Raw genomic sequence first — 17,849 nt, 5'->3', positions numbered from 1 at the left:
GGGAAGGTTTCCCTCTTGTTTCCCTCTATTATATATATATATATATATATATATAAAGATGATGTGACTTACCAAACGAAAGCGCTGGCATGTCGATAGACACACAAACAAACACAAACATACACACAAAATTCAAGCTTTCGCAACAAACTGTTGCCTCATCAGGAAAGAGGGAAGGAGAGGGAAAGACGAAAGGATGTGGGTTTTAAGGGAGAGGATATATATATATATATTCACAGGAACCAGTGCTGTGTGTGTAACTTTTTCTTAAAATGCTGAATGTTGAAAAAGTCTACATTCTCTGATATTTCTCAAGTTGGCACCAGTCAAGTGCTGACAACAGCATTGTTCTATTCATCAGCTTTGTACTGCCAGCAGTGATTACAGAAAGGGCTTTCATTACTCTGAGTTTAGTGGTTTTAAATTTGGGGATGCTAGGGACGGGAGGGGGGGGGGGGGGGGAGGAGGACTAAATGTAACTAGACATTGTATAGAAAACTATACTATATTTCAGACTTCGCATTCATGAACTTCAGTTCATCTAATATCATTTCATTGTCATGGTCACAGGAGTTTGCATTTGGGTGTCTGTGTGGTTGTGCATGTGAGTGCATGTACTTTTACTGGAAAAGACCAAGAGGATGAAAGGCAGTGCAAATAGTGTCTCCCATTACATGTTTCTATGCTCCACACATCAGTCTGCTATAAGTGAGTAGTTGGCTTTCCCTTATTTTATGTAATCTTTTACCTAATTTTTACTCTGAGAAGGTGAATACCAACTCTCTTTCATGAAGTCTAAATGATAAAGAAAAGTTCTTATCAGAAAATGGTTATTTGATATAATTTGGAGTGTCACGAAGTAGTTACATATATTTTCAACAAACTTTGTAACATATGTTATGGGACATCATCATTAATTTTTAAGGTTCATCTGAACTATTATAGTGCCATGAGCAAATGCCAAACTTACCATTCTCCTGAGCAAAACAGCTGGCTTCCAGGAAGGTAACTTCTCTTTCAGCATCAAGGTCCTTCTTATTTCCAACAAGCAAAATAACTATGTTTGGACTGGCAAGTGATCGTGCATCTGACAGCCAGTCTGCCAAAGCATTGAACGAATCACGATTTGTGATATCGTATACAAGAAGAGCACCAGCAGCACCACGGTAATAGCTCCTTGTAACTGATCTAGAAAGAGATACAGTTTGTTGGTTTCATATTTCAAAATTAAAATGAAGCTAATTAACTTAAATACAGGGTGTTACAAAAAGGTACGGCCAAACTTTCAGGAAACATTCCTCACACACAAAGAAAGAAAATATGTTATGTGGACATGTGTCCGGAAATGCTTAGTTTCCATTTTAGACCTCATTTTATTACTTCTCTTCAAATCACATTAATCATGGAATGGAAACACACAGCAACAGAACGTACCAGCGTGACTTCAAACACTTTGTTGCAGGAAATGTTCAAAATGTCCTCCGTTAGCAAGGATACATGCATCCACCCTCCGTTGCATGGAATCCCTGATGCACTGATGCAGCCCTGGAGAATGGCGTATTGAATCACAGCTGTCCACAATACGAGCACACGAAGAGTCTCTACATTTGGTACTGGGGTTGTGTAGACAAGAGCTTTCAAATGCCCCCATAAATGAAAGTCAAGAGGGTTGGGGTCAGGAGAGCGTGGAGGCCATGGAATTGGTCCGCGTGTACCAATCCATCGGTCACCGAATCTGTTGTTGAGAAGCGTACGAACACTTTGACTGAAATGTGCAGGAGCTCCATCGTGCATGAACCACATGTTGTGTCGTACTTGTAAAGGCACATGTTCTAGCAGCACAGGTAGAGTATCCCGTATGAAATCATGGCGGTGAATCAAGGAAGTACAGTACATACTGACGAAACTAAAATGAGCCCTAACATGGATATTAAGTGTTTCCGGACACATGCCCACATAACATCTTTTCTTTATTTGTGTGTGGGGAATGTTTCCTGAAAGTTTGGCCGTACCTTTTTGTAACACCCTGTATAAGTACAGATTGAATTAGAACTGCTGAAATACAATGTGTGAAGTTAATATGAATGATGCATGAGGAATGTGATCTGCACATGGATGTCAGGATTGTGGCTAGGAGGGATGCATCCAGTGGCTAGCTGTTAACAGTAGCCCAGACGTGTGCCACCAATGAAGGTGAATAGAGTCCTGTGCAGGTGAGGACTAATTTAATGGGAGATAATTTATTCTCTTATGAAAGTTTTTGTGAGACAGGAGTGAGTGATTATTATGCATGAGAAAGAGTTTTAGATGGGAGTGTTGAAAAAATGTTTTACTGTACTTTCTGACACTACAACCACAAGTTCTCTGAAGTATTTTATGGGAATATCACCAGTGAGGGAATGGATTATATGGAGGACTGTGGCTTACCCTTCCATGTATACTAACTGAACTAAAATCACTGAAATGGAATGAATGAAGCCAATGGAGATTTAACTAATGAATACGCAATGGCATGAAATCCATTCCAAAAAGGATGACTGCCTCTAATGATTCCTTCCTATTACTTCTGAATACTGTAGTCAGTTACTATCCCACATGATATGCAGAAATTGTACCACCGCGAATGGGCTTCAGAGCAGACTCAGGAATGTTAATATCTCAGGAACATTAAACATTAACACCTCAAACAAATCTGTTCAACCGATGACGCTATTTCCACATACCCTGTGAGAGAACCTCTTCTTACAGTTTACTTCAATACACATAGTCATGGTCACATTGAAGTTGTTTATTTTTTGACAACCATTTCGATCTTCTAAGAAATTGTCTTCAGATCTTACATTCCTTCATCTACAATGAGAATAAACAACTTAAATGTGATCGTGAATGTGTGAACTGAAACATGTTACAATATTAGAGAGATCGCTGTTTTTCCTGGAACAATGTTCCAAATCATTTCTCTGCTTGAAGTATTTGGAAGTAATAGAAAATTCGAAATGGCATTATAGGTGTGCCTGGAACAACTAAATGGTTACAGCAACCACTTGAAATAAACGGCACAGTGACCACTTTAAATAAATGGCAGAGTCCTGGTCTGCCACAAATTTTTGGGTGTCATCACATATTGAATAAAATTTCCAAAATTTTTTCACTGATTCCATTTCACACAACTGAATCTTAATTATGTTTCATTCCCTATTGACTCAGCCTGCAAAACAACTCTACTACCACCAATGTACATCTCATGTAAGGATCATGAAGACAACATAAGAGAACACAGGACTCCTGTGGAAGCATATAAACAGTTGTTCTATTTGTGAGAGGAAGAGGAATGGAGATGGCTAGCAGTGGTACAGTGTACCCTTGCCATGCTCCTATGATCACTTGTGGAGTACATATGTAAATATAGAATAAATGTTTACTATCAAACAGTTTATAGCAGCTAAGTAAGTCACTAGGTGGTGGAACATGTTGCTGAATACAATACTGATGACTGTTTCCTTAACAGAGTCTGTTGATCCTTCTTCAGCCAAATAGCTACTTCAAAACACACATGATGGAGATGGAAGATAAAGATGGACAATCGGACAGCTGTCTAAGTGTAGACACGGAAAGAGAGCAGGTTACCTGACTCGCCGAGGCCAGCTTGAAGCAGCATGGAAAATTTCTCTGTCTCATCTAATGAGGCAGCACACAATGGCAGCCAGGTGGCAGCACCAACTGGTGCAGAACCGTGCCTGCCGGCAAGCCAGAATGTATGAGACATGGTTTGCCAGCCTTTGGTGCCACAGGTTGGTGATGCTCTGCACTAACAGAATCATGGTGCACACCCTGCAACATTTCTCAAACAATTTTACAGAAACTATCCAGGGTAAACAAATGATTTTCATGTTACTTATAGCTTTGTATGTCAGCTTGATGATGAAGTGTCTATTATTTCATTAATGATCATAGTTATTGTGATTTTTCACATTTAAGTAAAACAATGCACAAATTCTAAAAGTTTGTAATGAAAGGTCACAATGATTTTGCATTAGGTGCATATTACATCATACATTGTTTTGTATAAAATTTAGCTAACATACCAAATTTTTCTTTAGAACTGGGAGGAGGTTTCTATCTCCAATACCAAGAAAATTTGTTTTATGTAATACACTCAGACTCGAGCACATGTGCCCGATGTTTGGTTGGTTGGTTTAAAAGAGAGGGGGCAGGGACCAAACTGTGAGGTCATCGGTCCCTTGTTCCCGGTAAAATAATTACACAAGGGAAAGAAGAAAAGAAAGGAGACATACAGCACAATAACAGGAGAATGGGAGAACCAAAAGAACGACAGAAGGACAACCAACACTACTACGGACAAAACAGGAAAAGAAAACCACAGAGAGAAGCAAGAAACAGGTAGAAGGGATAAAAACAAGAGAGCAGATGACCATGGCTGGCCAACCACGAGAATAAAAAGGAAAAGCCAGCCACTCTGCGACACATTGAAACAGCGAGCCTAAAAGCATTAGAGTGGACAACATAAAGGGACAAAGGACATGTGCGAAAACTTATAAAATGTAAAACTAAATTAGCCAATGAGGCATTGTCAGCTAAAATTAATGGCAACGAGTCTGGTAACTGAAGAGTCCGTCGCAGGGCGGACGAAGACGGACAGCTCAACAAGATATGGGCCACTGTCAGCCGGGTGCCGCACCGACCTCAGTAGCCATGTGTCACCCAAGTGTGGCCAATACAGAGCCGACAGAGATGCCCGCATGGAGGACTTCCACACATTCGTAGTCTCCTTAATGGCACGCAGTTTGTTGTGCATACTGAGGTAATGCCACTCAGTCTCTCAAAGCTGCAAAACCTTGCGGCATAGTACTGAACTTAAGTCAGTTACAGAGAAGCTGATCTCCATAAGTGGTTTCCACGTAGCCTGTTTGGCCAGCCTGATGGCAAGTTCATTGCCCAGGGTTCCGATGTGACCTGGGGTCCAGACAAACACCACTGAATGACTGGACTGTTCCAGGGCATATAGATGGACTCCTGGATAGTCACTACCAAAGGATGACAAGGGTAGCACTGGTCAACAGCTTGTAGGTACCTCAAGGAGTCAGTACACAGAAGAAACGACTCCCCAGGACATGAACGAATGTGCTCAAGAGCACGAGATATAGCAACCAGCTCGGCACTGAAAACACTATAGCCATCAGGGAAGAAATGCTGTTCAATACATCCTCCACGGACATAAGCGATGCCGATGTGATTGTAAGTCATTGAGCCGTCAATGTAGTGTAAAGCACTTCATGGCCTCGGTACATGTTAAGAATCGAGAGGAAGTGGCAGCGGAGAGCTGTGGGGTTAAATGAATCCTTAGCGCCATGTGAAAGGTCCAGGCAAGGTCGCAACCTACGTGTCGCTGATGCAGGAGATGAACCGCCATGGGTGGGAAAAGGAGACGGTAATTTGGATGTGCAGGAGAACTACAAACGTGTGCAACATTACTGGCCGGCAGTTGTGCACGCCTAAGCTGCAATGGAGGGACTCCGGTGTCCACCAGGACGCTGGTCACCAGACTTGTCCAAAAAGCTCCTGTCGCTAGGCAAATGCCACAGTGGTGCACTTTGTCAAGTAAACGCAATGCTGAGGGTGCCGCCAAAACATAAACCAGACTCCCATAGTGAAGGCGGGATTAAACAAGGGTTCTGTAGAGCTGCAGCAGCGTACAGTGATTTGCACCCCAGTTGGTGTTGCTCAGGCAGTGGAGGGCATTGAGGTGCTGCCAGTACTTCCACTTAATCTGATGAAGGTGAGGAAGCCAAATCAATCAGGCGTCGAAAACCAGTCCTAAGAATCAATATGTCTCCACAACAGTGAGTGGATCATCATTCAGGTAAAGTTCTGGTTCCGGATGAATGGTATGAAGCGGACAGAAGGGCATAACACACAACTTTGTTGCCGAAAACTGGAAACCATGGGCTACAGCCCATGACTGCCCACTGTGGATGGCTCCCTGTAGGCGCTGCTCAGCAACATCACTACTGCTAGAGCAGTATGAAATGCAGAAGTTGTCTGCATAGAGAGAAGGTGAGATGGACGGCCCTACAGCTGCTGCTACACCATTAATGGCTACTAAAAATAGAGATACACCAGAGCCCTCAGGACCCCATGCTCCTGGATATGGGGGGAACTATGGAAGGCACCAACTTGGACACAGAAAGTATGAAGCAACAGGAAATTTTGGATAGAAATCAGAAGCGGGCCTCAGAGACCCCACTCGTATAATGTGGCAAGGATATTACGTCGCCAGGTCGTGTCATATGCTTTTCGTAAATCAAAAAGATGGCATCCAGGTGTAGGCGTCTGGAAAAGGCTGTTTGAATGGCAGACTCGAGGGACACAAGATTGTCAGTGGTAGAGTGACCCTGGAGGAATCCACCCCAACATGGGGCAGTAGGCCACGAGACTCCAGGACCCAACCCAACCACCGACACACCATACATTCCAGAAGTTTACAAAGAACGATGGTGAGGCTGATGGGCCAATAGGTATCCACATGAAGCAGGGTTTTACCGGGACTGGACACCGGAATGATGGTGCTCTCCCGACATTGTGATGCAAAGATGCCATTGCACCAGATCCCGTTGAAAATGACGAGGAGATGTCGCTTGTAGTCATATGTGAGATGTTTAATCATCTGACTGTGGATCCGATCTGGGACAGGAGCTGTGTCGGGGCAATGTGCAAAGCCCCTGAGGAGCTCCCACTCTGTAAATGGGGCATTAAGAGGATTTACTGTGGCATGTAGTGAACGAGAGGACTTTCCCTTCCAGCTGCCGTCTGAGAGTGCGAAAGGCTGGGGGGTAATTCTCTGATGCACAGGCTCGAGCATAGTGCTCATCAAAGTGCTCGGCAATCACAATTGTGTCGGTAAATAATACACCATTTATATTAACACCAGAAACACCTATTGGGGTCTGGTACCCGAAAACAAGTTTGATCCTTGCCCAGACTTGGGAAGGTGATGTATGGCACCCAATGGGTGAGACGTATCTTTCCCAGCACACCTGCTTCCTTGTTTGATAAGTTGGCGAATGGGGGAATGGAACCATTTAAAGGCTATTAGGTGCTCCACGGAAGGGTGCCACTTACACTGCTGTAAAGCTCACCGACACTCCTTAATTGCTTCAGCGACTTCCAGCAACCACCAAGGGACTGCCTTTCGCTGGGGGCACCCTAAAGAGTGGGGGATCGCGTTTTCTGCCACAGAAATGATTGTTGTAGTCACCTGTTCAACCATCACATCTATGTTCCTGTATGGGGGAGATTCAACGGAGATGGCAGACGTGAAGTTTCTCAGTCCGCCTTGTTTAAAGCCCATCTGGGCAGGCATCCATGGGTCAGACGGGCAGTGACAAGAAGATGGGAAAGTGGTCACTACCACACGGGTTGTCATTTGCTCTCCAGTGGATAGATGGGAGAAGTCCTGGGCTGTAAATTGATAAATGAATGGCCGAGTAACTACCGTGAGCCACACTGAAATGTGTAGCGGCCCCAGTATTTAGGAGGCAGAGGTCAAACTTAGACAGTTAAGTTTCGACATCTCTGCCTCGGTCAGTAAGCACAGTGCCACCTCACAAGGGGTTATGGGCATTAAAATCTCCCAAAAGTAGGAAAGGTTTAGGGACTTGATCAATCAGTGCAGCTAACACATTCAGGGGTACTGCACCATCTGGAGGAAGATATACATTGCCGACAGTTATTTCCTGTGTCGTTCTTATTCTGACAGCAACAGTTTCAAGAGGGGTTTGAAGGGGCACATTTTCACTACAGACTGAGTTTAGGACATAAATGCAAACTCTACCTGACACTCGATTATAGTCGGTATGGTTCCTGTAATATCCCTTATAGCCGCAGAGGGCAGGGGTCCACATTGTCAGGAATCAGGTTTCCTGGAGCAATGCAGAAAGCAGGTGGAAAGCTTAACAGTTGCCGTACCTCAGCCAGACGGTGGAAACACCGACTTATTGGCTGAGCAGTCTATATCCATTGTGTCTGAGGGTCTGGCGAGATTTAGGTCCTCAGCGGACGCCAGAATCTCCACCTCGCCGCTCTAAATTGGCACGCAGCTCATCGTCCGACTGCAAAAGAAGGTCCCTGTGAAACATAATATCCTGGACCATGTTTAAGCTCTTATGGGGCGTGATGGTTACAGAAACATCCCCCAGCTTGTCACAAGCGAGTAATGCCTGTGACTGGGCAGAGGATGCTGTTTTGATCGAGACTGACCCAGATATCATTTTGGACAAGCCCTCCATCTCCCCAAACTTGTCCTCTACAATGCTCAATAACAAACTGAGGCTTCATCGTCATGAAAGATTCCCCATCAGCTCTTGAACATACAAGGTACCGGGGGCGAATAAGAGCCGACATTCCTCCCATGGTGTGGCCAGGGAGGGGAACGATTTGGAGTCGTACTTCTGTGCGTTGAATTGATGGGCATCTACCCCTTGGCATACATGAGGAGTTAATGGCGCAGGCATCAGCAGAGCGATCCCTGTGTTGTCAGGGGGCTACAACCAACAGGGTACATGGCGGCACCACCACAACGGACTGGCTACTGTGCTGGATATCAGGCGCAACCATGCAAACAAGTCCATTATCATCATCAGCGTAGAAAACGATACCGCACAGTTGATGGAAAAATACACACCCAGGAGGGTGACCTCGTCCAACAGTTGGAGAGTGAGCAGAAGTGCAGACCCACGTGGACAAGGATGCGATAGGTCTCGGCGCATGATGGACACGATGCACATGTAAGGCGCCCTTCCCCAATTGGCTCGCTCTTCGGGAAAATTTTGAAAAATGGAGGTCAAACCCTACAGGGGACTATCACATAAAGGCCAATACATGAGAGATTCCTTTTAGTAACCTCTTACGACAGATAGGAGTACCTCGGGCCTATTCTAACCCCCGGACCTGCAGGGGGACATGCGCCAGTGATAAACCAGAATGAAATATTATGGTTCATGTGTGAGAGTTCATTATCTGTTGGCGTATTGAAGTAACTATAGATTTTTTCAATGAAATAATTTAATTTTTAAGTGAAGAAATTACACGTTTATTTTTATACCAAGGACGCGCTTTTTCATAAGCTGTTGACCTGGTATGGCCTTAGTTCCTCACTTAATAAACCGCTGTTTCAGGCTTCTTTCACAATAGCATCTGCACTAGCATGTCAGCGAGGTGGTGGTGTGTAAACTCCACTGTATTTTGGCTCAAGAAGTAAATTTTAACATGTCAACAAGAAAAATGTAGGTTTTTAGCCCAAACTCACTACTGATGACATCGCTCAGAGGGAGAAAACTGGTAATAAGTCTGGGACAATTAAATCACTTCTGTTACAATTTCAGTGGAATCCTGTAGCCCAGTGTGTTTTTTGTAATGAACAGCTGGTGCGGAAACTCAAAGAATTTTCTTTCTGCACTTCAATGATCTGAGAAATAAGAGAATAACAAAATTCACATCAAATAGCACACCATTGTTGTTATGGTGTAAAGTGAAGTGCCGGCTCACCAGTCGGCAAAAATAGAGCAGAAAGGGCTGTGAAGAAGACTTCAGCCAACTGAACGCTGATTGACATCTCTCCAGGACAACAACGCGACAGCAGTGACTTCTTTGAGAAGAGAACATAAGCACCGTGCCTGACTGGCCATGCCTCAGATCTACAGCAACGTGAAGACTTGCAACTAGGACAGAAGCATCAAAGCTCATTACTTGGCTCGTACATTTTATGTAGCGTAAACTTGGAATTATTATACTGAAGAGATTTCTTATTTTGTTTGTCGCCCTTTGCTTGCAACAAATCTGTTTAACACTTAGGGAAGGATTGTATTTTTTTTCTTTTGCAATAAAATTCGTGAATACAATTTTTTTGAAAGTTGTCTTGATCTGAGAAAGCAGGTTTCCTGGACACCCCATATTCGACAAGGAGGCAGTATTCAACAACTGTTTTGATCCTATGAGTAAAGGATTAAACATATTCACCTTAAATATCTTTTAGTTCATCAAAGATACTGATAATCTATTTTCCGCTTGACAAGTAGTGAACAGGATTCTACAGGTCATGAGAGTGACCACAACTTCAGAGTTATAAATGCATTATATTAACAAAAACTACTATTCCAGAGCCAAAAGAAGAATAGTTATATTCAGAAAAACATGGTTAATTTCTTTTATGAGCCATGTGCAACTACTCATCAACATGAGAATAGATAATATCCTTAACATATCAAAAGATATTTGAGATGAAACAGCTCAGCAATCACTTTTAATGGGGGTAAGAACAAAAAGATTGTGCACCATGTACTGTGAATTCTTTTCATTTTTCTCAGAGCACGGATGTGTAGAAAGAAAATACCTTGATAAATTTCAGTACCAGCTGCTCATTGTTAAAAACACACTAGGTTACAAACTTCTGAAAATCCAACAAAAGCAGTGATTTGTTTTTGCCTGACTTGTTAACCTTTTTTACTTAAGGGAAGTGGCATTAGTGGTGAATTTTGAGTAGCACCTACATTTTTATTTTCTTGCTGCCATGTTAAAATTTCCTTATTTTGCCAAAACACAGCAGTGTTTACAAATATTCATCACACTAGCAATCTAATGTAGTTGAAATTGGGACAAAAGTGGCAGGAGGGGGGGGGGGGGGGGGAGCAGGTCAGTAGTTTATGAAAAAACCCCTTTACATAAAAAAATAAACTTGTCATTTCTCCACTTAAGTTACTGCACACACCACAGCAATGTTTGTTTCACCAGCTATCAATAGCCCTTAAAATCACATTGTTTAATTGAAAAAATCTATTGTTATTTGAATAGTGAGGCAGATAACGAAATTTTAGAAAAATACTCTCCTCTTTGTATACTATCGTTTTCCACAATTTTGTTTCAATACCTCAAACATTATGTGATACAAGGGATGTTATGAATATTTCATTCTGGCTTTATCACTGGTGTGTGCACGTGCACTCTAAACTGAGTGCGTGACAAAAATCAATTATCTCAATATTGGAGACAGACACCTCGTCCCAAGTCTAAAGAAATATTTTCAATGTGTCGGCTAAATTTCATATGCAGCAACATATGATGTAATATGCACCAAGTGCAAAATTATAGCAATCCCTATTTTTCATTGTAAACTTTTAGAATTTCATGCAGTGTCTTACTTAAATGGGAAATATCACAATAACTACGACCATTAATGAAATGATGGGCACTTCACCATGAAGCCAAATATAAAGCTGTAAGTAACATAAAAATTATTTTTTACCAAATAGTTTCTGTAAAATTGTGTGAGAGAGACTGCAGAGCTACCTGAGTATGTGCACCTTTCTACTCATAATGGCAATGCTGCACCTTGACTCTCAGGCTAACCAGCCGTCTCTGTGTACAACCGTAGGTGCGTATAACTGCACTCGAAAGAGCAGCGAGGCAGCATGCAGACTACTGACTTACTTTGTGTTCTTACACTAACACCTAAATTCAAGGTACTGACATGTCATGATGATCTGTTTTATCCCGTACTACACACTGTTATCCCTTTTCTACTCTTCCAATTTTTCTCTTTCTTGTTTTCCTCTTTGCCTTTCCTTTCACCCTTCACTAATTTTTTTCCTTTCTTGCTATCAGTCATCCTTCCACAAGAGAACAGTGAATACCAGAATCAGCACAGGACTCCCTGCATGTAACAAGTATTTATAAGACAAGTGCAGGACTCTGTTATTTCACCTGTGTTTAGGCTCTCTGGGGAAAGAGTTTGATACAGAAAATCAAAAATCATGGGAGGGGGGACGGTCAGAGGAGCAGCAGTAACAGTTTAGCTCATAACCTCAACTACACAACTGAGGACGGTGAGTGACCCATTACCTCTCAAGGTTACTCCAAACACTGCAGCACAGACTGCAGCTGAATGTTACTTGCATTACTAATTTGCTGAAGCATTCAGAATAATATTCAAACAAATGAAAATGACTTATAAGGAAGCATTGGTAGAGGTAAATGCGCACACATAAAATTAAATGCTATGTGTGAAGTTTTTAAGCATCGAGATGGATAAAAAACTGAAATAGCACCAGTAAGTAGGTAAGTTAACCAAGAAACTTGGTTATGTCTGCTTTACACTTAGAAATTTCTCCGATCGTGTTGACTCACAGATGGGATTTGCTAGCACACTTTCACGCAATACTATGTGATGGCATAATGTCCTGAAGTGATGCAGCTAAAGTAAAAAAGCATTATGTACTCTACAGAAGTGTGTAATTAGAATATTGTTTAAAGTTGATAACCGAACATCTTGCAGAAGCCTTTACAAGGCTGTTGGGATTCTTACATTCATGTGTTAATGCACTTACTCCCCAACGGTCAACTGTATTTGTGGTTAATAACATGATAATTTATCATGAACTATGAAAATCACAGCCACAATACTAGAAGTGAAATTAATTTCCACTTAGATTGTGTGTACCCGTAATGTTCAGAATGGCATTTAAATTCTGTGGCAAGTAGACAGGAAATTACAAATCACCAGAAAACCAAAATCGAGTAAAAGAGTATCTTATTAATGACTTGTATGACTTATTAGTATATTTGTACCTGAGGTTGCAAATTCCAGCTAATACTAACATTTGTATTATACAGATTTTTAAATTACCAAGTATATAGACTGTCTGTAATCAGCAACGTCACATAACTCCTTAGCATGAAGTAGTAGATGAAACACCAAGTGAGTAGTGCACGAGGACGTAACTTGAAGTTGTTTACTTGTTCCACAACCCTGAAGGCTTTGCTTGATTATGGGATTTGTGCATGAATTAACTAACTGTAAAGACACTTGCCCTCCTCCTGTCTTGCACACTGTCATCATTTGACTGTGCTTCTTTAGCCAATATTCTCCTTGTAGACATGCTACCTCAAACCACCTGGCTTTTATATTCTCATATTACTGGTTTAGGAAAACCTCAGAATTACTTCTCTTTTGACGACGTACCATCCAGATCATCAGTTATACATTTAGATTTAGAATTTTATGCATAGTTCAATGAAAGGTAATATATCTCTTGCATGGTGAATTTTTTTCTTCTTCAGTTAAATAATTTAATTTTAATTACAAAGGAGTGGCAATAGTCTCACAAAGTCCCATGTGTAAAAATTAAACTGAAAATAATTTTTGTTTCAATCAGGTTCAACTTTCCACAAATATGATCACTGAGGAAGATGGTAGAAACGTGAGAGACACAACCAATTTCCCACGCATTCTTAGAATAGTATGGAAGTTGTATTTCAATGTAGAATCCTGTTAACTTTGGATTGCGTTACAAACTATCTGCCATAAAAAATGAGTAGCTCCGATGTTACGGCATTTTTACACATAAATAATGGAATAAAATACATTACGAATAATATTTATTTATACTATGCAAACAACTCTCAGTAAAAACAGTTAGTGTTACTGAAATATTCTTAGAGTATTGTACAATACCTGATTTACAGAAACTAGACAAGTAGAGCTAGAGCTAGAAAACTGAAGAACTGTTACAAAAATAATACTTAAATGCTATGTTTGTGCAACAATTCAGATAATTATTTCACCTGAATCTTTCTTGACCTGCAGTGTCCCATATTTGTAGCTTCACAGATTTTCCTCCAACATTCACTATTTTAGATCCAAACTCAACACCGATCGTGTGACTACTTTCATCCTTAACTGAAACAAATTTTATAATTATATTCTGAAACAGAAATTAAATCTCAAACATTTCTGTATGTGATGTTTATTGCAGTCACACTATAGTAACACTTGTATTTGTTTACTGATTTTTTTAAAGACACTCTGAAAGGGGAGATCATGAAATATATGATTTAGACAGTCCAACCAGAAACAATTTCCATAGTTTCCCCAAATAAGAAAACTGAAATAAACACTTCTTTTTGTAGGAAATATCATAAGAGGAAAAAGAATGTGGTATGCAAAGGCAATCAGAAAATTTTTGTAGCTTCTTACAAATTACAGTGTGCCATGAATGATAGGGGAAAAAAAAACAGATGTTCCAGTCCTGAAATTCAACATAACTTTCAATTCTAACGCTTTTCTGGGAACATGACTGACACAACTTTTCAACAGAAAACAATAATGAAAACGAGTGTACATGGTACTCTGGGCCAAAGATTAAACAGCACTGTTTCAATGTTTATTTTTTCTGTTCTTAGTAGTCAAACAGTGCATCAACTAGGAAATTGGCTACCATTAATAATCACCACTGAAATCATGAACAGACTGCTACCTCTTTTTTCAAGAATACTTGTACAATTATCACTATCCACTTCCACTGGAAATGATGTCAATAGTGAACACTTATCATGCAGCAGCAGTAACAAAACATATATAAGTTGCTGGATTTACTTTTACTCAAATTGTTATTGAAATAAAATTCATCACTGTAGGTGTAGGAATTATTAGTTCCACAAGGGCTTAAAATGACACTACAGTGCAATTATAACAACTTGCAACTTTGGACGTTACAGCCTGGTGGACAGGACAGGAAGTTATTGCTGACAGAACACCAACAATGACCCAGCATCCCCAACTGACAAATCAGGAAGTTATGCACACGCTACACTGGGGTGACTAAAGTCATGGGATATCTCCTAACATCTTGCCTGACTTCCTTTTGCCTGGCGTAATGCACCAACTCGACATGGCATGTACTCAACAAGTTGTTGGAAGACCCCTGCAGAAATATTGAGCCATGCTGCCTCTGTTGCCATCCATAATCATAAAAGTACTGCTGGCACAGGATTTTGTGCAGGAACTGACCTCTTGATTATGTGTCATAAATGTGCGATGGGATTTGTGTCTGGGTGGCCAAATCACTCACTCGAATTGACCAGAATGTTCTGACATGCTGCACTCTCACCCTTAAAAATTCCATTGTTGTTTGGGGACACAAAGTCATGAATGGCTGCAAATGGTCTCCAAGTAGCCAAACATAACCATTTCCGATCAATGATAGGTTCAGTTGGACCAGAGGCCACAGTCCAATCCATATAAACACAGTCCACACCATTATAGAACCACCACCCGCTTGCACAGTGCCTCGTTGACAACTTGGGTCCACGGCCTCGTGGGAACTGTGCCACACCTGACCCCTACCATCAGCTCTTACCAACTGAAATTGGGACTCATCTGATCAGCTCACAGTTTTGCAGTCATCTAGTGTCCAACTGATATGGTCACAAGCCCAGGAGAGGTGCTGCAGGCGATGTAGTGCTGTTAGCAAAAGGCACTTGCATCGGTCATCTGCTGCCACAGCCTATTAATGCCAAATTTTGCCACACTGCCCTAACTGATAGGTTCATCATATGTCACACAATGTTTTCTGTGGTTATTTTATGCAGCATTTTTTTTTCCTGTCAGCACTGATGACTCTACACAAACACTGCTGCCCTTGGTTATTAAGTGAAGGCCGTCGACCACTTTGTTGTCCAGTGTAAGAGGTAATGCCTGAAATGTGGTATTCTCGGCACACCTTGGAATACTAAATTTCCCAACAACTGCCTAGCTCCAACTACCGTTCCATGTTCAAAGTCTGTCAATTCCCATTGTGTGGTCATAATCATGCCAGAAACCTTTTCACATAAATCACCCAAGTGCAAATGACAGCTGTCCATGCTCCCCTTTTATACCTTGTGTGCGCGATACTACAGTCATCTGTATATGTGCATATCAGTGTTCCATGACTTGTCACTTCAGTGTATTGCACGCCACTATTACACAGTAGTATGTAGGGTTGAGTATCAGATGCTTTCTTGCTCCTCAGCTCTCGTGAAATGTACCATACTGTGAATTCATCAGCTGTTGCTGTGACCTAGTGTTTTTATATTAGCACTGTGTGGTGTGCGTACTGTAAGACCTTCGGTACACACACCATCAGATTATTTGACTTGTCGCTCTAACGAAGTAGGCGAGTGTCAGCAATAGGTCTCGTGGTCTTATGGTGGCATGTTTATCTTCTGCTGTTAGGTCAGACGATAGAAATGCCACTTGCACGCTTAGAGTAGCAGATTGACGGTGACCAACTTTAAACAAAACTTGATTAATTTTCACACACATTTATTAAAATAATAACAATCATAAACCCTACTTAACTTGATTCTGGATGCTATTTACAATTGACAATCTGCAGTTCCTTTGGTCTTGGTACGTTAATCTTATTCTCACATATCTCTGATTCATGACAAAGTGTCTATACATTTATCTTCATGGCTATGTACAGGAATATGATAATCTTATTAGGAGCAGACTGAAACTTGGCTACAGACTAACGCAGACTGACTACTCGGAGGTTTGTACACTCGTTATAATACCTCACGCGTTCAGGTATCACTGCGCGAGTGTGATCCGCGAGGAGAAAGGGTTCTACGTTAGCAGCAATCTCATTGGCTGCATGACATATTAATACGCGGATCGGCGGAAGCAGAAGTTGGTCCGTCTCTAAGACAGCGCCATCTCGTAGTGCGGAGACGGACGAGTGCTGCGCCTGCGCTGTTGTGCTTAGCAGAGCACGCTCTAGTGGGAAAGTTGTGTACGCGCTGACTACGCAGAACTATGTACACAACACACTGTTTTAACAGTAATTTTGTCAAGTCCCAACACCAAGTTTTGTCATAAAAAAGATTATCTGAGAACACATTTGCCAGCTTCTACAGGTATTGAAGGGAGTCCCTTTCCACAGAAAAGGGTGTGAATTTGTGTGCTCTTAGACTGAGCACTGCCAACTGGAATACAACAGTGGGGTGTTCAATGTTAGAAGTTACAAGAGTACTGGACAGAACAGTAACTGGACATAACATTCATAACTCCACAATGCTGAGAAGAGGAAATAATCAGGGGAGGAAGAAAGACGAGAATGATGAAGCATCATCAGACCATTCTCTCCTGGAAGCATGGGGAAAGGCTCTCCTCGAAGCACAGAAAAACAAAAAAAGGATAAAACAGGTGGGTAACCAAGAGGAACACATTCAGCACAATGTAACATGAAGACATGTATAGAATCATCATCATCATCATCATCATCATCATCATCATCGCAAGGAGTACCCTATGTTAAACAAACTTCTTTTTAGTCTCAAAGAAACATAGTTGTTTAATGAGATTAAACTTGTCTCTTAAAAAGTGTCTTAACTGGCTTGGTTCTTAGAATAAAAAGATTACCATCAAGAAAACTGACAGACAGGTCTGGTGATACCTGTATCTGCATGCTGTGACAAGCATTCTGTTCAAAGACTTTGTGTACCTTGACAGAAAGCACAGCAAAAGCAACGACCAAAGCACTGTTAGGAAGCATGGCATGATAATTGGACTTTACGCTACCTCAGCTCATGGCTTCATTCCAAACTGTTTATTAGGGTTCTATTCTGGGAAATGAAATGAGTATTGTGAGAAAATGAATACCACAGTCTTTTACGGACTGGCTTTTTCATTTCCTGTTCCAAAATACCCCCCACCCTCCTCCAGCATCAATGATGGGCTATTTTGTAGTTAGGGCAACCACAGTTTAGATTATACATTATTACCGTAAACAAATTTTCAAAAATTCTGCAGAATAATCTTAAAGAATCATTCAAAAAAAATTGTGAAAACGAATGAAATTTATTCATTGTCACATTAGCTTTATACGGGATCTTTTATTAGGCAATGTACTATTATGGGAGTATATTCAGGTGAGAATCTGTGCTGGCCGAAGTGGCTGAGCGGTTCAAGGCACTTCAGTCTGGAACCATGCGGCTGCTATGGTCGCAGGTTC

At 41.4% G+C, this 17,849-nt stretch overlaps 1 protein-coding gene across 1 annotated transcript in view; it reads right to left on the bottom strand.

Annotated features, from left to right (window-relative positions):
• The window catches only part of LOC126471459 (ras-related protein Rab-4B), a 115,869-nt gene that overhangs the window by 71,651 nt on the left and 26,369 nt on the right, over window positions 1-17,849 (bottom strand). Inside the window, exons 3-4 of the mRNA XM_050099651.1 lie at window positions 13,636-13,750; window positions 971-1,188 (exon numbers count right to left, since the gene is read on the bottom strand). Coding sequence (XP_049955608.1) covers window positions 971-1,188; window positions 13,636-13,750 — 333 coding nt within the window. The remainder of the gene's footprint in view (window positions 1-970; window positions 1,189-13,635; window positions 13,751-17,849) is intronic.

This window comes from Schistocerca serialis, chromosome 3 (assembly GCF_023864345.2).
Source record: "Schistocerca serialis cubense isolate TAMUIC-IGC-003099 chromosome 3, iqSchSeri2.2, whole genome shotgun sequence".
In the NCBI taxonomy this organism is placed as follows: domain Eukaryota; kingdom Metazoa; phylum Arthropoda; class Insecta; order Orthoptera; family Acrididae; genus Schistocerca; species Schistocerca serialis.
Note: the sequence above shows the minus strand (reverse complement) of the source record. Positions and strands in the feature narration are given on the sequence as shown.